This window comes from Ranitomeya imitator, chromosome 1 (genome assembly GCF_032444005.1).
Source record: "Ranitomeya imitator isolate aRanImi1 chromosome 1, aRanImi1.pri, whole genome shotgun sequence".
In the NCBI taxonomy this organism is placed as follows: Eukaryota; Metazoa; Chordata; class Amphibia; order Anura; family Dendrobatidae; genus Ranitomeya; species Ranitomeya imitator.
This window is the reverse complement of record NC_091282.1, coordinates 22,936,963-22,957,930: the sequence shown is the minus strand read 5'-3', so window position 1 is coordinate 22,957,930 and position 20,968 is coordinate 22,936,963. Positions and strand designations below refer to the sequence as shown.

At 42.8% G+C, this 20,968-nt stretch overlaps 1 protein-coding gene across 1 annotated transcript in view; it reads right to left on the bottom strand.

Annotated features, from left to right (window-relative positions):
* Positions 1-20,968, bottom strand: part of LOC138658168 (zinc finger protein 850-like) — a 111,158-nt gene that overhangs the window by 45,692 nt on the left and 44,498 nt on the right. The window contains exons 2-7 of the mRNA XM_069745846.1: positions 16,991-17,093; positions 16,495-16,671; positions 16,290-16,413; positions 16,142-16,209; positions 12,916-13,174; positions 10,426-11,915 (exon numbers count right to left, since the gene is read on the bottom strand). Of these exons, the coding sequence (XP_069601947.1) occupies positions 10,426-11,915; positions 12,916-13,174; positions 16,142-16,209; positions 16,290-16,413; positions 16,495-16,671; positions 16,991-17,068 (2,196 nt within the window). The 5' untranslated portion in view covers positions 17,069-17,093. The remainder of the gene's footprint in view (positions 1-10,425; positions 11,916-12,915; positions 13,175-16,141; positions 16,210-16,289; positions 16,414-16,494; positions 16,672-16,990; positions 17,094-20,968) is intronic.

The window sequence follows — 20,968 nt, the reverse complement described above, 5'->3', positions numbered from 1 at the left end:
TATATATTTTCGTGTTCTTATCTTAAATGGTTTGCCTAATATCTTACAAAAACAGAACAAAGAACTTTCATGGATTCTGGAAATTTCTAATCCAGTTATAGCTGGAGAAGAGTTGGAGCCTTCCAAAGCGATCGTAAATTCCTTTCTTCAATAAAACTCCCTCCAGTACATTGGCAAGGCAGCTCTTGGCTGAGTGAAAGGGAAGGGGGGCTTTTTTAGCCCACAGCCTGCTAGCAAGAGAAACTACTTATATGATATTTCATACCATATCGTGATGGTACCTATCGTTTTGGGCAGGATGGGATCCTGTGGAACACCCTGTGGACATTCCTGGAATGTCCGGAGCCTCAGTCAGTGGCTATGGAGAGCGCTGACATTACTTCCATAACATGGAAGATGGACGGTGGAAAATCCCTGGGGCTTAAGGGTCTAATAAGCAAAGGGATAGAACAGGCTGAAAGAATGGAGAATGTGAACTTGTTGTGTGCCAGGAGACTTAGTAATGGAAGTGACATGATACCATCTATTGAACTAAAACTGGTAAGTAAAGTTTGGACTGGTTGAGCAGAACCTGGTGTCGTCTGGTTTATGTGCGGATGTCCCTGGATCCGGAAGCAATGAGACAGCTGAGGCCTGCGGCTAAACCGTGAATGTACTACAGCACACACACAGCACATGGGAATTGGGACTCTTTAAGCGTAGGGTGTCAGGGTGTGGGAACACAGCAGCCCCTCGCCCATGACCAGCGTCGGACTGGGCGAGGGGAAAAAATAACTAAATAAAAAAACCAGGCAAAAAACAATGCTTTATTATCATACAGCCGAAAAAAAAGTGGAATAACATGCAATCAAAAAGATGGATATAAATAAACAGGGTACCGCTGAAAACATCATCTTGTCTCGCAAAAAACGAGCCGCCATACAGCGTCATCAGTAAAAAAAGATAAAAATGTTATAGCTCTCAGAATAAAGTGATGCAAAATAATTTTTTATATAAAATCGTTTTTATTGTATAAAAGCGCCAAACCATAAAAAAGATATAAATGAAGTATCGCTGTAATCATACTAACCCGAAGAATAATGCTGCCTTATCAATTTTAAACGCCCCACCCAAAAGAAATTCATGAATTGCTGTTTTTTTTTTCATTCTGCCTCACAAATATCAGAATAAAAAGCGATCAAAAAATGTCATGTGCCCGAAAATGGTACCAATAAAAACGTCAACTCGTCCCGCAAAAAACAAGACTTCACATGACTCTGTGGGCCAAAATATGGAAAAATTATAGCCCGCGGTCCGTTCCCCGCTCTCGCAGATCGGAGATCTGCGAGAGTGGGGACGTTTAACGCGACCCCTTTACAACACATTGCATTAGCGCAATCCGCTAGCGCTAGGTGCTAAACGGATTGCACTAACGCAATCTGAACCTAGCCTTAGAGTTTGAATTAGGGTTGGGATTAGGGTTAGTGGTGTGTTAGAGTTAGATTTGTGGTTAGGGTTATGGTAGGGCTGGGATTAGGGTTAGGGGTATGTTGGGGTTAGGGTTTCAGTAATAATTGGGGGCTTCCACTGTTTAGGCACATCAGGGGCTCTCCAAACGCGACATGGTGTCCGATCTCAATTCCAGCCAATACTGTGATGAAAAAGTCAAACAGTGCTCCTTCCCTTCCGAGCTCTTCTGTGCGCCCAAAAAGTGATTTACTCCCACATATAGGGTATCGGCGTACTCGTGACAAATTGGACAACAACTTTTGGGGACCAATTTCTCCTGTTACCTTTGTGGAAATAAAAAATTGGGGGCGAAAAGATCATTTTTGTGAAAAAAATGATTTTTTAATTTTACGTGTCTACGTTATAAACGTCTGTGAAGGACTTGGGGGTTCAAAGTACTCACAACACATCTAGATAAGTTCCTTAGGGGGTCTAGTTTGCAAAATGGGTCACTTGTGGGGGGTTTCCAGTGTTTAGGCACATCAGGGGCTCGCCAAACGCGACATGGTGTCCGATCTCATTTCCAGCCAATTTTAGTTTGAAAAAGTCAAACGGTGCTCCTTCTTTTCCAAGCCCTGCCGTGCGCCCAAACAGTGGTTTACCCCCACATATGGGGTATCAGCGTACTCAGGACAAATTGGACAACAACTTTTGGGGTCCATTTTCTTCTTAAACCCTTGGGAAAATAAAAAAAATAGTTACTGAAAGATCATTTTTGTGACTAAAAAGTTAAATGTTAAAGGGAATCTGTCACCCCAAAATTCGCCTATAAGCTAAGGCCACCGGCATCAGGGGCTTATCTACAGCATTCAGTAATGCTGTAGATAAGCCCCCAATGTAACCTGAAAGAGAAGAAAAACAAGTAAGATTGTACTCACCCAAGGGCGGTCCCGGTGCGGTCCGGTCCAATGGGCGTCATGGTCCGGGTCCAGCGCCTCCAATCTTCATACGATGACGTCCTCTTCTTTTATTCCTGTCGCGGCTCCTGCACAGGCGTACTATGTCTGCCCTGTTGAGGGCAGAGCAAAGTACTGCAGTGCGCAAGCATCAGGCCTCTCTGACCTTTTTCCTTTCTCTGACCTTATGGAAACAGAAGTTTTACCACTGACGAAATTGTTTCTTCTGTGATCATGAACCTTTCTGGTGGAAGAGTACCAAACTTCATCCTTTTGCCTATGGTGTTCAAGACCCACTGGCTTAAAGATATGTTTCCCCAGGCGGCAAAAAATACTTTCAGTCTTCAACCTACCTGGTTTCTGGCACCATTGTCTCCTGGATATTTTGGGGAGCCCTGAATAAAAAAAAAATCTATCCCCTCGGGAGTTCTTTCCTCTGTTTCTGGACCCCTTCCATTTCTGGTCCCTTTGTCACAGGGAAATTACTTGTCTGCTCTTTCTTGATCCTTGAAAGGGTTTTTTTAACTTTGGAATGCTGGTCAGTGGTTATTCCTTTTTTGAGTCTGAAGCCTTGTCCAGGATTTTGTCCAGAGTTGAGCCAAAGAGGAACTCGTCCTCAGATGGGATACCACAGAGCCTGGAATTATAATGAAAATTCCCCTCCAGTTTTTAAGCCAAAGAGCCTTTTTGGCTGAATTCGAAAATAAATGCATATGTCTGACAAGAAATCCACTGCCTTTACGATGGTTGGGAGGCTTGCCAACAGTTGGTCCCTCGGACACTTGTTCTTGATCTGGAATTCTAGCTGGTTAAGCCACACACTAAGAGATCTTTCTGCTCAGGGGCTTTATGTTGGGCTTAAAGGCTGCCTCCCTCGATTCCCAGGCCTTCTTTAAAAACTTTCTGCTTTACTATCTAATGGGTCCTTTATCAGACTGCAACGTATATTTTAGGGACCTTATCCCAGATCTCTGAGACTTCACTTGGGATGAAAGCTTTTTTTTAATCTTTTCTTTCCATTCCTTTTTATTCAGAGAGACTATATTTTTGTGAACGAGGAAACATTTATTCTTCCAACTTCCAGGCCGCTAAACATTATGTCTTGCATGCATTTTGGCTTATTTAATCTATTCTCATCATTCCTCTATTTTCACCAGTTTGTATCTTCCGAGGGAAAGCAGTGCTGACCCCCGTAATCATCCGAGGAGGATGATGATGATTCATCTGAGTAGAACCCCCCTAGCTTCTTGTCTTCTACCTCCTCTTGTGGGCTAAAGTCTAACGTGGTTTCTTGATTCCTTGAAGACGTGCTGGGCCCCTTGAATCCCTTTAAAGACTTTTTAATTTCTACCTTGATCAGGGATCTCATGCTTTCCATAAGCCTTAAGGGAAGGGGATTCCTCATCAAGAGTTCTTTCAATACAACCTTGGTGTAGTCTTTTACTGTATGCACATGACAATTTTCTTTTACATAATGTGCATTCCTTATGTTTTGTTTTAGTCTGCGCCTTCCTAGTCCTGTCATATAATACATACAAGTAAAAATGCAGCCATTAAGGAAATCTGTGCAGTGAAAACCCTGGACTCGCGCCACCTGCTGCGGGAACTACCAAGGCCGGGAGTGCTGCTTCTTCCATAGGGTCTCCTGGCTGGTTTCTGTCATCCATTTTTGAGTGTTTCTCCAGTTGGGATGATTTGCCATGAGGAGTTGGATTTATACTCCTCCCACCAAAATGATGTCACTTTTGACCCCAGAAGTGATCCCTCTACTTCCTGGCCATGTTCCCTTCTCCAGAGATGCTGTACGGGTTTCCTCCCAGGGATACACTGAGCCATACCAGACCATGTTCCCCTCACCCGAAGTGACATACCCCCTGCCACTGCATCGAGCCATGCCATGCCACACCTTGTGCTAGGAACAACCTTACCAGGTAAGATTTTCCATTACCACCGGCAGATGCCAAGTAACTGTTGGTCTCCCTCAAGGACAGGAAACCACTGAAGCATATAGAGAGACCTTTTAAAACTGTAGGTTTCCTGTCCTTGGGGGCAGATCCTTTCTATCCATGGTGCTGTCGCGGGGAAGGGGGAAAACTACTTTTGAGGCACAGTGCAAAACTCAGAAGGGAAGACGCGCCATATTGGAGTTCATATTTGGCTGGAATGGTTTGAGGGTGCCATGTCACATTGGTAGAGCCCCTGAAGTGCCAGAACAGCAGAACCCCCCCATAAGTAACCTCATTTTACAAACTGCACCCCCCAATGAATTTATATAGGGGTGCAGGGAGCATGTTGATACCACATGTGCCTCACAGAATTTTATACCATTGGGGGGTAAAGAAAGAATAATGACAATCAGCGAACATCGGGCTTGGTATTATCTATCTATCATATCTATTATCTATCTATCATCTATTTATCTATCTATTATCTATCAGTATATCTATAGATAGATATATTTATAGATAATAGATACGATAGATAGATACAATAGATCTATCTATTATCTAGCTATCTATCCCATATCTATCTATCATCTATCTATCTATGTTATCTATCATCTATCTGTCTGTGTGAACATTATTCTTCAATGGAGTATGTAAATTAAGAGGTTGGACAAGAAATGACATCACCCTTTTTTGTATATCTTTATTGAGCTTACAAAAACACACACAAATGAAAAAAAATGCATGAAAAACGCATAAAAAATGCATGAAAAATGCAGGTGACCTGCCAGTGACCTCAGGTGCAGATTTGGTGCAGATTTTACCTGCGTCAAATCCTGATGCAATCCTGAACATGGAAACATACCCTTAAAAGATGGACACTGCTGGATCACAGGTCAGACGGCGTCCACAGTGCCTTCATCTGCCTCATTAAAGGGAATTTTCCGTCAAGGGTTCTGTCTGAATGACGTATTTCAGAGACTTACACAGAAACCCTGGTGTAAGCGCTCAGCGCAGAATGAATGTGCGCGGAACCTTACTGCAATCTTTGGGAGGGAGAATGAACAAATCAACAGCAGGTAATGAATTGGTTTCAGTTATTTTTTTACACCGTTCCTCATGCGGTATAAGTGATTAGACGACTTTAATCTTCGGGTCAGTGCAATTAGTGATACCAGGTTTATATGGTGTTTTCATGTTTGGCTGCTGTCACACAAAAAGACGCGGTCTTGAAAAATAAAGTTTTTGCATTGCCATATTTGAGAGCTATAATTTTTCTATATTGCTGCCAACAGTGTCATGTTAGTGCTTGTTTTTTTGCAGGACGAGTTGACGTTTTTATTGGTACCATTTTTGGGCAAATTACTTTTTTTAATCAATTTATATTCTGATATTTGTGAAGCAGAATTAATAAAATCCAGGAATTGTTTTTAATGATATTCATTGATTGATAAGGCAGCTTTATTCTTCAGGTCAGTACGAGTACGGCAATACCACATTTATATAAACATTTTTTATATTTTGCTACCTTTACAGTCAAAACTATTTTTTAGAAAAAAATTATTTTTGCATCGCTTTAATCAGAGCGCTATAACTTTTTTTTATTTCTCCACTGTCAGAGCTGTATGCCGGTTTATTTTTTGCGGGACAAGAGGTCATTTTCAGCTATACCATTTTGTTTACAATTGACTTTTTGATCGCGTTTTATTCCAATTATTTGGGCCCTATGATAAAAAAGCATAGGTTTTTTTTGCCACTTTTTTTACGGAGTTGACTGAAAGAGTTAACTAGTGTGACAGTTTTATAGGTCGGGTCATTTCAGCTGCAATGATACCAAATATGTGGGGGTTTTTTTTTAGGTTTTTTTTTACAGTCGAGCCCACTCCCTCTCTCAGCCTTCTACATGCTGCAATCACAGCATTTAGGGAGTTAAATAGCCTAGAGCAATGCAGACAACGGTCCTGACAGTGACAACAGAGTCTTGACTATACTGTACATTAACCTGAGCTTCCAGCAGCGATCGTCTGGGCACAGCTCCTGTGCCCGCATGATTGCCATAATGTAAATTCACGTCATTTTGCGGGAATACCATGACCAACTTATGTCAAATGTCGGGAAGGGGTTAATCACATAGAATGAGACATACTGAAAATTACACTCCCATTTTTTCCTGACCTAGTATATGTGCCCCACCTTCTCCCCTCTAGCTGTGTTTCGCCCCGCTTCTCCCCAAACATCTAAGAGACCGCTTATTATAGCCTCTCTGATTGTCTGCAGCTATTTGCATTCCTGTATGAAGGTCCTTCTACATAGTAACATAGTTATTAAGGTTGAAGGAAGACTATAAGTCCATCTAGTTCAACCCATAGCCTAACCTAACATGCCCTAACATGTTGATCCAGAGGAAGGCAAAAAAAAAAAAATAAATCCTTCCCGACTCCACATACGGCAATCAGACTAGTCCCCTGGATCAACACTCTAACAAGGAATCTAGTGTATATACCCTGCAACATTATACTTTTCAAGAAAGGCATCCAGTCCCTTCTTAAATTTAAGTAATGAATCACTCATTACAACATCATACGGCAGAGAGTTCCATAGTCTCACTGCTCTTACAGTAAAGAATCCGCGTCTGTTATTATGCCTAAACCTTCTTTCCTCCAGATGTAGAGGATGCCCCCTTGTCCACGTCTCAGGTCTATGATTAAAAAGATCATCAGAAAGGTCTTTGTACTGTCCCCTCATGTATTTATACATTAACATAAGATCACCCCTTAGTCTTCGTTTTTCCAAACTAATTAGCCCCAAGTGTAATAACCTATCTTGGTATTGCAGACCCCCCAGTCCTCTAATAACCTTGGTCGCTCTTCTCTGCACCCGCTCCAGTTCAGCTATGTCTTTCTTATACACCGGAGACCAGAACTGTGCACAGTATTCTAAGTGTGGTCGAACTAGTGACTTGTATAGAGGTAAAATTATGTTCTCCTCATGAGCATCTATGCCTCTTTTAATGCATCCCATTATTTTATTAGCCTTCGTAGCAGCTGCCTGACACTGGCCACTAAATGTGAGTTTGTCATCCACCCATACACCCAGGTCTTTTTCATTGACTGTTTTGCCCAGAGTTTTAAAATTAGGCCGGGGTCACACTAGACCGTAATACGGCCGAGTGCAATGCGATAAAAAATCGCATTGCACTCTGACCAATGTTACCATATGGGGCCGCTCCCACCAGCCGACTTTTTGTCGGCCGTTTTCCTCGGTCCGAGACAATCGCAGCATGCTGGGATTGTCTCGGACCGAGGAAAACTCTCGACTCACTCGCACCCATATAAGCCTATGGGTGCGAGTGAGACAGCGCACACCACTCGGATATCATCCGAGTGATGTGCGCTATAAGCGGACCCCAGCAATGGAGGAGATGGAGAAATTCATTTCTCCGCCTCCTCCGCAGCTGTGCTCCGATCCTCCCTGTGCGAGAGAATCGGAGCACAGACGCATGACACTCGGCTCCTGCTCTGCTGCGAGCAGGAGCCGAGTGTCATTAGCATATCGCATCCGATGCTCTCGCATCGGATGCAATACGCTAGTGTGACCCCGGCCTTAAGCACAGTTATTCATCTTATTACTTCTACCCAAGTGCATGACCTTACATTTATCCCCATTAAAGCTCATTTGCCATTTATCAGCCCAAGCTTCTAGTTTACATAAATCATCCTGCAATATAAAATTGTCCTCCTCTGTATTGATTACCCTGCAGAGTTTACTGTCATCTGCAAATATTGAAATTCCACTCTGTATGCCCCCTACAAGGTCATTAATAAATATGTTAAAAAGAAGAGGGCCCAATACTAACCCCACTGCTAACCGCCACCCAGTCCGAGTGTGCTCCATTAATAACCACCCTTTGTTTCCTATCCCTGAGCCAGCTCTTAACCCACTTACACATATTTTCCCCTATCCCCATTATTCTCATTTTATGCATCAACCTTTTGTGTGGCACCGTATCAAAAGCTTTGAAAAGTCCATATACACTACATCCACTGGGTTCCCTTGGTCCAATCCGGAACTTACCTCTTCATAGAAGCTGATCAGATTAGTCTGACATGAACGGTCCCTAGTAAACCCGTGCTGATACTGGGTCATGAGGTTATTCCTCTTCAGATACTCCAGTATAGCATCCCTTAGAATGCCCTCCAGGATTTTACCCACAGTAGAGGTTAAGCTTACTGGCCGATAATTTCAGAGTTCAGTTTTGGCCCCTTTTTGAATATTGGCACCACATTTGCTATACGCCAGTCCTGTGGTACAGACCCTGTTATTATGGACTCTTTAAAGATTAAAAATAATGGTCTATCAATGACTGTACTTAATTCCTGCAGTACTCGGGGGTGTATCCCATCCGGGCCCGGAGATTTGTCAATTTTAATGATTTTTAGACGCCGACATACTTCCTGCTGGGTTAAGCAGGTGACATTTAATGGGGAATTTTTATCACTAGTCATTTTGTCTGCCATGGGATTTTCTTGTGTAAATACTGATGAAAAAAAGTCATTTAGCATATTGGCTTTTTCCTCATCCTCCATTTCACCCAGACTATTTTTAAGGGGGCCAACACTATCATGTTTTAGTTTCTTACTATTTACGTAGTTAAAGAATATTTTGGGATTATTTTTACTCTCTCTGGCAATGAGTCTCTCTGTCTCAATCTTAGCTGCCTTGATTTGCTTTTTACAGAATTTATTTAATTTTTTGTATTTATTTAATGCCCCCTCACTACCTACTTCCTTTAATTCTCTATATTCTTTCTTTTTGTCACTTATTGCGCCCCTTACAGCTCTATTTAGCCATATTGGTTTTCTCCTATTTCTAGTATGTTTATTCCCATACGGTATATACTGTGCACAGGTCCTATCCAGGATGTTAATAAACGTCTCCCATTTTCTTTGTGTATTTTTATGTCTCAGGATATCGTCCCAGTTAATTGCACCAAGATCCTCTCTCATCCGTTGGAAATTTGCCCTCCTGAAGTTTAGTGTCCTTGTAACCCCTCGACTACACATCTTATTAAAGGATATATGAAAACTTATTATTTTGTGATCACTATTCCACATGATGTAGAGCAGCCAGCAGCAGCTTCCTCAGCGGAGCAGCACTGTTGGCTTCCTGCTCTCCAATTGGTGAGGCGCTCCACCAGAAAGCTGGAAGCACACTGCAGCCTCTACTGTCTGCTGCTCCCCAAACAGCAGAAATTCACACAGCAGCCTCTAGTGATTGCTGTTCCACCAGAGGGCAGGAACACACTGCAAACACTTGTGACTGCTGCTCCACCAATCAGAGATCATGATCACACTGCAGCCTCCCGTGACTGCTGCTGCTGCAACAGAGGGCAGGAATACACTGCAAACACTTGTGACTGCTGCTCCACCAATCAGAGAACAGGAGAACACTGCAGCCTCGCGTGACTGCTGCTCCACCAGAGAGCAGGAGATCACTGCAGCCTCTTGTGACTGCTGCTCCACCAATCAGAGCAGAAGCACACTGCAGCCTCTTGTGACTGCTGCTCCACCAAAGGGCAGGAGCACAAATTCTTGTGACTGCTGCTTCACCAATCAGCGTGATACAGCTGTGTCGGCAGAGCATTCACATGTACTTTATGCCTGCCAAGGTAATGTGTGGTTGAGCAGTCCTAAGTTGCAGCTAGGAGACCAGCCCTGGGGACATAGGCCCCTCTGACCCCCCGTCCCAGACTACTCCTGTTGATGTAGTGGCAGAAAAGTATCATTTTCATAAATAGAAAGTGAACTAAAAGTTTTCACAAAGTCGTATATTTATTCACAAGATTCTGACCTTCAATAGGACATGATAAAGACATTTTTAAAGCAAAAGTTTCTTATTGGTTGGTGACAAGTTTTAGGACAATTATATTAATGTATAATATTCTGTGCACCAGGATGATATATCAATGTTATCTGGACTCTGTTTTTTGGCAACTTCATAAATTTCTTAACCATCAATCTTCTTTTATTACATCAAACTATCGTATTTTTTCCTTATATTGTTTCTCAATGAAAAAATTAAAAAACTTGCATCTACTTTGTGTGAATTCTCTGATGTCTAACGAGAGTTGATTTTTGTGTAAAACACTTCCCACAATCAGAACAAGTAAATGGCTTTTCCCCTGTGTGAATTATTTGATGTCTGATAAGAACTGATTTTTTGGCAAAGCATTTCCCACATTCTGAACATGAGAATGGCTTCTCCTCTGTGTGATTTTTTTGATGTTTGAAAAGATTTGAATTGTGACTAAAACATTTTCCACATTGTGGACATGGAAATGGTTTTTCTTTGTGAGTTAGTTGATGTATAATTAGTACTGACTTTTGTTTAAAGCTTTTTCCACACAGGGTACACGAGAATGGCCTCTCTACTGTGTGAATTATTTGATGTCTGATAAGAACTGATTTTTTGGCAAAGCATTTCCCACATTCTGAACATGAGAATGGCTTCTCCCCTGTGTGGTTTTTTTGATGTTTAAAAAGATTTGATTTGTGACTAAAACATTTTCCACATTGTGGACATGGAAATGTTTTTTCTTTGTGAGTTCGTTGATGTATAATTAGTACTGACTTTTGTTTAAAGCATTTTCCACACAGAGTACACGAGAATGGCCTCTCTACTGTATGAATTATTTGATGTCTAGCAAGAACCGATTTCTGAGTAAAACATTTCCCACATTCTGAACATGAAAATGGCTTCACTCCTGTGTGAGATTTTAAGTGTAAAAGAAGATGTGATTTCCAATTAAAACATTTTTCACATTCTGAGCATGGATATGGCTTCTCCCCTCTGTGGTTTTTTAGATGCGCATGATACTGTGATTTCCAAGTAAAACACCTTCCACATTCTGAACATAAAAATGGCTCTCCTGTGTGAATTCTATGATGTCTTGCAAGATCTGATTTCTGAGTAAAACATTTTCCACATTCTGAACATGAATATGGCTTCTCCCCTTTGTGAGTTTTTAGATGTACAATAAGCTTTGATTTCTGCGTAAAACATTTTCCACAATCTGAACACGTAAATGGCTTCTCTCCTGTGTGAGTTTTTAAATGTACAACAAGCTGTGAATTCCAAGTAAAACATTTTCCACATTCTGAACAAGAAAATGGCTTCACCCCCGTGTGATTTTTTAGATGTGCAACAAGCTTTGCTTTCTGCCTGAAGCATTTTCCACATTCTGAACATGTAAATGGCTTCTCCCCTGAGTGGGATTTTTGGTGTGCAGCAAGCCGTGATTTCCAAGTAAAACATTTTCCACATTCTGAACATAAATATGGCTTCTCCCCTGTGTGAGTCCTTTGATGTTGAACACCTTTTTTGTGACTTTTATTTTGGTTAACATTTTCTGATGAATTAAGAGATAGAACTTGTTTGGAAGGATTAGATGACTGTTCTTGCATGTGAAGGTCTGAAGATATATCAGAGATAATGGCATGCTCTTCATAGGTATGAAGTATAATACCACAATTATCTTCTTTAAAATCTGAAGATAGATGTCCCTCTGAGCTCCAAGTACAGTCATCTGCCAAAAAATAAGATTGCGTCTATTATTTTCAAATAAAAGAACATTAAAATCAATATTTATATTCTTATATTCTTTAGAACAATTATCTCTGCCTCACATAAAATGAAATTTAAAAAAATGATCAAAAAGACTAATGGTCCCCAAAATATTTGTAAAAATACAAATCATTACGGAAAAAAAAACCAAATCATTATGGAAAAATGAAAACGTTGTCGCTCTCTATATATGATGCAAAAAAAGTTGTTTTTTATGTGGTTTTCTTATGTAAAAGTAAAACATTTAAAGAAAATGATACCTTATTTATCACTTAAACCATATTAATGGTACTATAATCCTATAGATTTATCATGCACAGAGAAGGAAAATAAGATAAAAAACAATGCCAGAACTGCAGTTTCCCATTCTTCCCTACAAAAAAAGTGATAAAAAAGTAATGTCTCAGTGAAAATTACAGCTTGTGGATCAAATAAAAATAGGCCGCTTTCCCTTTCTACAAAAAAATTTTAAAGTTTAAAAAAAAAATAGTGACAGCTTTCATTTCTTTATTTTCTGAAATGCAAAAACAAAAAAAAAAAAGAAATACATTTTCAATTCTCGGTGTCTTATCTTGCAACAACAACAAAAAAGAAGCATGTTAATATACATGTTGTTGTAGCTTCAATACAATCAGTGTTTTATCAGCAGGAGCTGATCATTAGATGACTAGGTGTTGCGTTCCAGGCAGTCCAGCTATTCTGTGTAAACCCCCCCCCCCCACTGATTGGCAGGTTGCTGACAGTGTACTCAGAAACCTGCCAATCAGTGGTGTGGGCGGAGTTATACACAATTCAGCATTCTGAGCCCTGCTACATCTACAGCAGAGGAAAAGAAAAAGGATTCTATTAAAACTACATCATGCTGCTCTCAGATTACATAGCAAATACATGCTGACACATACCGGTAAAAAAAAATTATAATAAAAAAAATTCCAAAATTACTTGCATCTAAAGACCCTCACCTGGGCAGTGATCTGTAGGGGTCTCCTCTTTACACCGCTGATCACCCCTCACATCAGGGGTCTCCTCTTTACACCATTGATCGCCCCTCACATCAGGGGTCTCCTCTTTACACCATTGATCGCTTCTCACATCAAGGGTCTCCTCTTTACACCACTGATCGCCCCTCACATTAGGGGTCTCCTCTTTACACCACTGATTGCCCCTCACATTTCTCTCTGGACCATTAATATTGTTCAGATCTTTATCCGGATCCAAAAGCTGCAAAACATGCTCGGAGAAGTTACAGGAAATAATTTACATGAGCAGATACCATCAGTAATTAGCATCACAACCCAACCCAATTACTGACAGCAGTAATTATCTGAGTCACGGCAGCAGGTCTCGAAGCTGGACATAAATATTAGCTAATGGCTTAGTGACAACCTCGGGATCCTCATACCTGTGTATTCGGCACAGGTTGTCAGTTGAGGGAGACTGGCTTCCGATTTTTGTCTTTGAGGAATTAAAGGCTCTGATAGATATAAATCCAACCTGTCATCTCATTATGACATCCAGCCGTCTCCATAGCCAGAAAATGGTGAGAAGATTCGTACATCTGATGTCCATGTTCAGCAGAGCCGATTCCAGCTTTTGTGCTGCTTGAAGTGAAAAATGAAATGACTCCCCCTACTGCACTGCAATATAAGTCTGCAGTGAATATACACAACTCTACCATCGTTTATGGGCTTTGCTTTTATGGTGTTTATTCATTATTATTTAGTCACCTTAGTGGACTTGAACCCTGTGATTGTCTGATCACTTATGTAGCTCAGTGGTTAGCACTGTTACTTTGCAGCTGGGGTCCTGGGTTTAAACTGCACCACGGATAACATTTACAAGGAGTTGTATGTTCTCCCTATATTTGCTTGGGTTTCCTCCGGGTACTCCGGTTTCCTCCCAACCTTTCTGAACTTCGCTCTCTATACTAGGCCCTCACTTGGTCTTACTCCATGCATCAACCGCTCTACACTGGGGCCCCTCTCTATACTGGGCCCTTGCACTCTCTACCCCATGCTGACCTCTTTCTACACTGTGCCATCGCATTGTCCCCCCGCCAGGCAGCACTGTCTCGTACTTTTCCACACTCTACATACTGCCCCTCTAATACTGTGCCATCACTCCACCCCCACCTACAATAAAAGTTCCTTGATTCATCGACATGACCATGTAGCAATTACCTTCTCCACCATATTCACCACCTCTGCAGCGGTGCTACACTGAGGTCAGCAGCATAATGAGATGAACTCATTATACCACTGCACGGAGAGTAAGGAGATGATTACTGCTCCTCTACACCCTGCAGCTTCGCCACTCACATCTTCAGTTATATTTTCGTCTGGAAGAATTTAAAAAACAGAACTGGCAAAATCCCACTTCTAAGAGTTGGCAAAATCCCACGACCTGAGAGGTACCTTAAACTGCTCCCTGAGGCGGGATGCTCAAGGCAGAAGAGGACCTGATGGTCAACTGTGATCCTGCCGTCTCCACCACTCTCAATACACAAGTATAAAACATACAGCTCTGGCAAAAATTAAGAGACCACTGCAAAATGTTCAGTTTGTCTGATTTTTCTCTTTATATTATTGAGTAAAATGTAAATTGTTCTTTTATTCTACAAACTACTGACAACATGTCTCCGAAGTTCCAAGCAATAAATTTTGTATTTATTTTCTAAAAATGAGAAATGGTCAAAATAACAAAAAATGCATTGCTTGCAGACCTCAAATAATGCAAAGAAAACAAGTTCATAATCATTTAGAAACAACAATACTAATGTTTTACCTCAGGAAGAGTTCAGAAATCAATATTTTGTGAAATAACCATGATTTTTAATCACAGCTTTCCTGCGTCTTGGCAGCTTTCCACCAGTCTTTTCACACTGCTTTTGGGTGACCTTATGCCACTCCTGGTACAATAATGTCAGCAGTTCTTCTTTGCTTGATGGCTTGTGACTATCCATCATCCTCTTGATTACATTCCAGAGGTTTTCAATGGGGTTCAGGTCTGGAGATTGGGCGGCCATGACAGGGGTTTGATGTGGTGGTCCTTCATCCACACCGCATTGTCCTACTGGAAAAAACAGTTCTCAGAGTTGGGGAACATTGCATGAGCAGAAGGAATCAACTGTTTTTCCAGGATAACCTTGTATGCGGCTTGATTTATACGTCCTTCGCAAAGATTAACCTGCCCAATTCCAGCCTTGCTGAAGCCTCCCCAGATTATCACCGATCCTCCACCAAATTTCACAGTAGGTGCAAGACACTGTGGTTTGTACGCCTCTCCAGTTCTCCGTCTAACCATTAGACGACCAGGTGTTGGGCAAAGCTGAAAATTAGACTCATCAGAGAAGATTGCCTTACTCCAGTCCTCTATGGTCCAATCCTTATGGTCTTTGTCAAACTTCAGCCTGGTTCTCCTTTGCTTCTCATTGATGAAAGGCTTTTTTCTAGCTTTACATGACTTGAGTCCTGCCTCTAGGAGCCTGTTATGAACTGTTCTTGGTGTGCACTTCACCCCAGCTGCCATTTGCCATTCCTTTTGTAGGTCACTTGATATCATCCTGCGGTTGCTGAGTGACAATCGAATAAGATGATGGTCATGCTGGTCAGTGGAGAGTCATTTTTGCCCTCTGCCGGTCTGTAGCTTTGTTGTACCCAATGTCTGCAGCTTGACCTTGTTGTAATGGACTGCCGTCTTATAAATTTTAAGGATGGAGGCAACATGATGCTCACCGTATCGCTCTGCTAGTGAAGCCAGAATTGAGCCCTTCTTTTCCTCACTCAAAACTTTTCTTTTCAACTCCCTTGGCATGGTTAAAAGTTATTTTTTCATCCCTATTACTTTTGGGATACTACTAGCACTTATTTTGCCATCAAGCTTGTCCTATTGCAAGAGGATTGTGAACACCACAGCAGTGTTTTTTATATTGTTCCTTCGTTAAATAAGATTTGGTTGAGGTGATCACCCAATCAGAAGCAAATTAAGTAGAATGAGGTGTACTCTGGTTGGAATTCAACTGACACTGGAATGGAAGTCAGACATGTAGAGAAGCGGATTTTTATAACACTGTGCAGTGGTGTAAATTTTTGCCAGAGCTGTATATAATATATAATACTGGAGGAGAAAACAAGACTGAACACAAGGACGTCACAGCCGTCTACACATCATAGGGAGATCTCCATCTACCTGATGGTCCTGTGGAGGAGGAGGAGGAGCGGGACATCTCTCTGGGGTTGTCCTCTTACTGGAGAGAACTGAGGAGACACAGACAGGACTGACATCATTATTACATACAGAGAATTATAGGCCGTTTGTATTTAGTCCTGTCTATTACCTGGTGATGTGCGGGGCCGGTGCTCCTCCATCATCATCTCCTGGTACCGATCCTTGTGTCCTTCTAGATACTCCCACTCCTCCATGGAGAAATAGACGGTGACGTCCTGACACCTTATAGGGACCTGACACACAATGATACCGTCATCACCCAGAATCCTCCAGTGCTGTCCTGTATAATATCCCAGCATTCCCAGCAGCGTCACCTCTCCAGTCAGCAGCTCAATCATCTTGTTGGTGAGTTCTAGGATCTTCTGGTCATTGATGTCCTCATGTAATTGGGGGTAAGATCGAGGCCCCGGGATTGGGCGCAGGGTTCCTCCCTGTCCTTCATACACACTGGCCTGACAGCCATCACTAGAGGTCTTCAGTACTGTGTATTCCTGAGTGTGGAGACATTAATAATATCACTACAGACATCTCCAGAGTCCATCACCTCTCCGGTCATATCCACCGTTATTCCCATAGATAATGACATCATGTGATGACATCAGAGCCTTTCTCCTCTCCGGTCATATCACCTGTTATTCCCATAGATAAGGAGGTCATGTGATGACATCAGAGCCTCTCACCTCTCCGGTCATATCACCTGTTATTCCCATAGATAATGAGGTCATGTGATGACATCAGAACCTCTCACCTCTCCAGTCATATCCCTGTTATTCCCATAGATAATGACGTCATAACACTAGATCTCCTCACCTCTCTAGTAAGATGGAAGATTATCTCCAGAGTGAGGTTTAATATCTTCTCCACCATCTTTTCTCTGTCTTTATTCATCCTTGATGCGTCGATCAGGTAAAATCTGTTTAGAAAAAAAGTTGGTGAGTTCTATTTAAGAAAAAAAATGAAAAACACAAATTAACTGTAGATAATACATCAAAGACCTCGCCCTATCCAGGATCTCCTCGTACCTTTCCAACCGCACATTCAGCATCTACCACTCCCACACTACCTCCTCATCCTACCCTCTCTCTGTTGGAGTCCCCCAAGGCTCTGTTCTAGGACCCCTACTCTTCTCAATCTATACACTTGGCTTGGGGCAACTCAAAGTCCCATGGATTCCCGTACCACCTCTATGCTGATGACACTCAGATCTACCTCTCTGGCCCAGACGTCACCGCTCTGCTGTCCAGAATCCCGGAGTGTCTATCAGCCATATCCTCCTTCTTCTCCTCTCGCTTCCTCAAACTCAATGTGGACAAATCTGAACTCATCATCTTTCCTCCATCCCATAGATCTTCCTTACCTGACCTATCTATCGCAATCAATGACATCATGCTTTCCCCCGTACCAGAAGTCCGCTGCCTCGGAGTAACCTTCGACTCTGCCCTGTCCTTCAAACCGCACATCCAAGCTCTTTCCACCTCCTGTCGCCTCCAGCTCAAAAATATCTCCAGAATCCGTCCTTTCCTCAACCGTCAATCTACTCAAATGCTAGGACATGCCCTCATCATCTCCCGCCTTGACTACTGGAGACATCCTTTTCTGCGGCCTCCCTGCAAACACCCTTGCACCTCTCCAGTCCATTCTTAACTCTGCTGCCCGACTAATTCATCTCTCTCCTCGCTACTCCCCTGCTTCCCCCCTCTGCAAATCTCTTCACTGGCTCCCATTCCCTCAGCGTATCCAGTTCAAATTACCGTATATACTCGAGAATAAGCCGACCCGAGTATAACCCGACCCCCCTAATTTTGCCACAAAAAACTGGGAAAACTTAATGACTCAAGTATAAGCCTAGGGTGGGAAATGCAGCAGCTACTGGTAAATTTCAAAAATAAAAATAGATACCAATAAAAGTAAAATTAATTGAGACATCAGTAGGTTAAGTGTTTTTGAATATCCATATTGAATCTGGAGCCCCATATAATGCTCCATACAGTTTATGATGGCCCAATAAGATGCTCCATATTAAAATATGCCCCATATAATCCTGCATAAAGGTTAATAATGGCCCCATAAGATGCTCAATAGACACATTTGCCCAATATAATGCTGCACAAATGTTGATTATGGCCCCATAAGATGCTCCATAAAGATATTTGCCCCATATACCGTAATGCTCCACAAACGTTAATTATGGCTCATACAGACACTTGCCCCATATAGTGCTGCACAAACGTTATGGCCCCTGTTATGGACCTGGTGGTTAGGAGCACCCGAAATGACCTGATGGTTAAACAGATACAGGACAAGCTCTGGGAAGTGGGAACTCTGCTGACCGCAACCCCTAATCCTATCGCACACACTAAAAGTAGCCATGGAGGGTACCTGACTCGCCTAGACGCCTCGTCACAGCCTAAGAACTAGCTAGCCCTAGAGATAGAAAATAAAGCCTACCTTGCCTCAGAGAAATTCCCCAAAGGAAAAGGCAGCCCCCCACAAATATTAACTGTGAGTTAAGATGAAAGTCACTAACACAGAAATGAAACAGGTTTCAGCAAAGGGAGGCCAGACTAACTAAACAGACAGAGGATAGGACAGGTAACTGCGGTCAGCACAAAAAACTACAAAAGACCACGCAGAGTGTGCAAAAAGACCCCCGCACCGACTCACGGTGCGGAGGTGCCACTCTGCATCCCAGAGCTTCCAGCTAGCAAGGCAGAATCATGAAAGCACGCTGGACAAGAAAACAATGAACAGAAAATAACAATCAGGGACTTAGCTTCTGCTGGAGTAGACAGGTAACCAGAAAGATCCAAGAGCGAACTGAACCAGTACAAGAACATTGACAGCTGGCCAGGAGTAACGATCAGAGTGGAGTTAAATAGAGGAGCCAGCCGAAGAATAAACTAGGTCACCTGTGGAAGGAACCTCAGAACCAGCAGCTCCACTCACAGCCACCAGAGGGAGTCCATGGACAGAACTCGCCGAAGTACCATTCATGACCACAGGAGGGAGTTCGATAACAGAATTCACAACAGTACCCCCCCCTTGAGGAGGGGTCACCGAACCCTCACCAGAACCCCCAGGCCGATCAGGACGAGCCAAATGAAAGGCACGAACCAGATCGGCAGCATGAACATCAGAGGCAACAACCCAGGAATTATCTTCCTGACCATAACCCTTCCACTTGACCAAGTACTGGAGTTTCCGTCTCGAAATACGAGAATCTAAAATCTTCTCCATCACATACTCCAACTCCCCCTCGACCAACACCGGGGCAGGAGGGTCAACGGAGGGAACCATAGGCGCCACATATCTCCGCAACAACGACCTATGGAACACATTATGGATGGCAAAAGAAGCTGGAAGGGCCAAACGAAATGACACAGGATTGAGAACTTCAGAAATCTTATAAGTGCCAATGAAACGAGGCTTAAACTTAGGAGAGGAAACCTTCATAGGAACATAACGAGACGACAACCAAACCAAATCCCCAACACGAAGTCGGGGACCAACACAGCGACGGCAGTTAGCGAAACGTTGAGCCTTCTCCTGGGACAATGTCAAATTGTCCACCACGTGAGTCCAAATCCGCTGCAAACTGTCCACCACAGAATCCACACCAGGACAGTCCGAAGGCTCAACCTGCCCTGAAGAAAAACGAGGATGGAAACCAGAATTACAGAAAAAAGGCGAAACCAAAGTAGCTGAGCTGGCCCGATTATTAAGGGCGAACTCAGCCAAAGGCAAGAAGGACACCCAATCATCCTGATCAGCAGAAACAAAACATCTCAGATATGTTTCCAAAGTCTGATTGGTTCGTTCGGTTTGGCCATTTGTCTGAGCATGGAAAGCCGAAGAAAAAGACAAATCAATGCCCATCTTAGCACAAAAGGACCGCCAAAACCTCGAAACAAACTGGGAACCTCTGTCCGACACGATGTTCTCCGGAATGCCATGCAAACGAACCACATGCTGGAAAAATAATGGCACCAAATCGGAGGAGGAAGGCAATTTAGACAAGGGTACCAAATGGACCATCTTAGAGAAGCGATCACAAACCACCCAGATGACCGACATCCTTTGAGAGACAGGAAGATCTGAAATAAAATCCATGAAAATATGCGTCCAGGGCCTCTTCGGGACCGGCAAGGGCAAAAGCAACCCACTGGCACGAGAACAGCAGGGCTTAGCCCGAGCACAAATCCCACAGGACTGCACAAAAGAACACACATCCCGTGAAAAGGATCTAGCCACCAAACCTCTGGTACCAAAGATTCCAGGATGACCAGCTAACACCGAACAATGAACCTCAGAGATAACTCTACTAGTCCATCTATCAGGGACAAACAGTTTCTCCGCTGGACAACGGTCAGGTCTATCAGCCTGAAACTTCTGCAACACCCGCCGCAAATCAGGGGAGATGGCAGACAAAATTACCCCCTCTTTGAGAATACCAGCCGGCTCAGGAACATCCGGAGAGTCAGGCACAAAGCTCCTTGAAAGGGCATCAGCCTTCACATTCTTAGAGCCCAGAAGGTATGAAACCACAAAATCAAAACGGGAGAAAAACAGCGACCATCGAGCCTGTCTAGGATTCAACCGTTTGGCAGACTCGAGATAAGTCAAATTCTTGTGATCCGTCAAGACCACCACGCGATGCCTGGCTCCTTCAAGCCAATGTCGCCACTCCTCGAATGCCCACTTCATAGCCAACAACTCTCGATTGCCAACATCATAATTGCGCTCAGCAGGCGAGAAATTTCTAGAAAAGAAAGCACATGGTTTCATCAC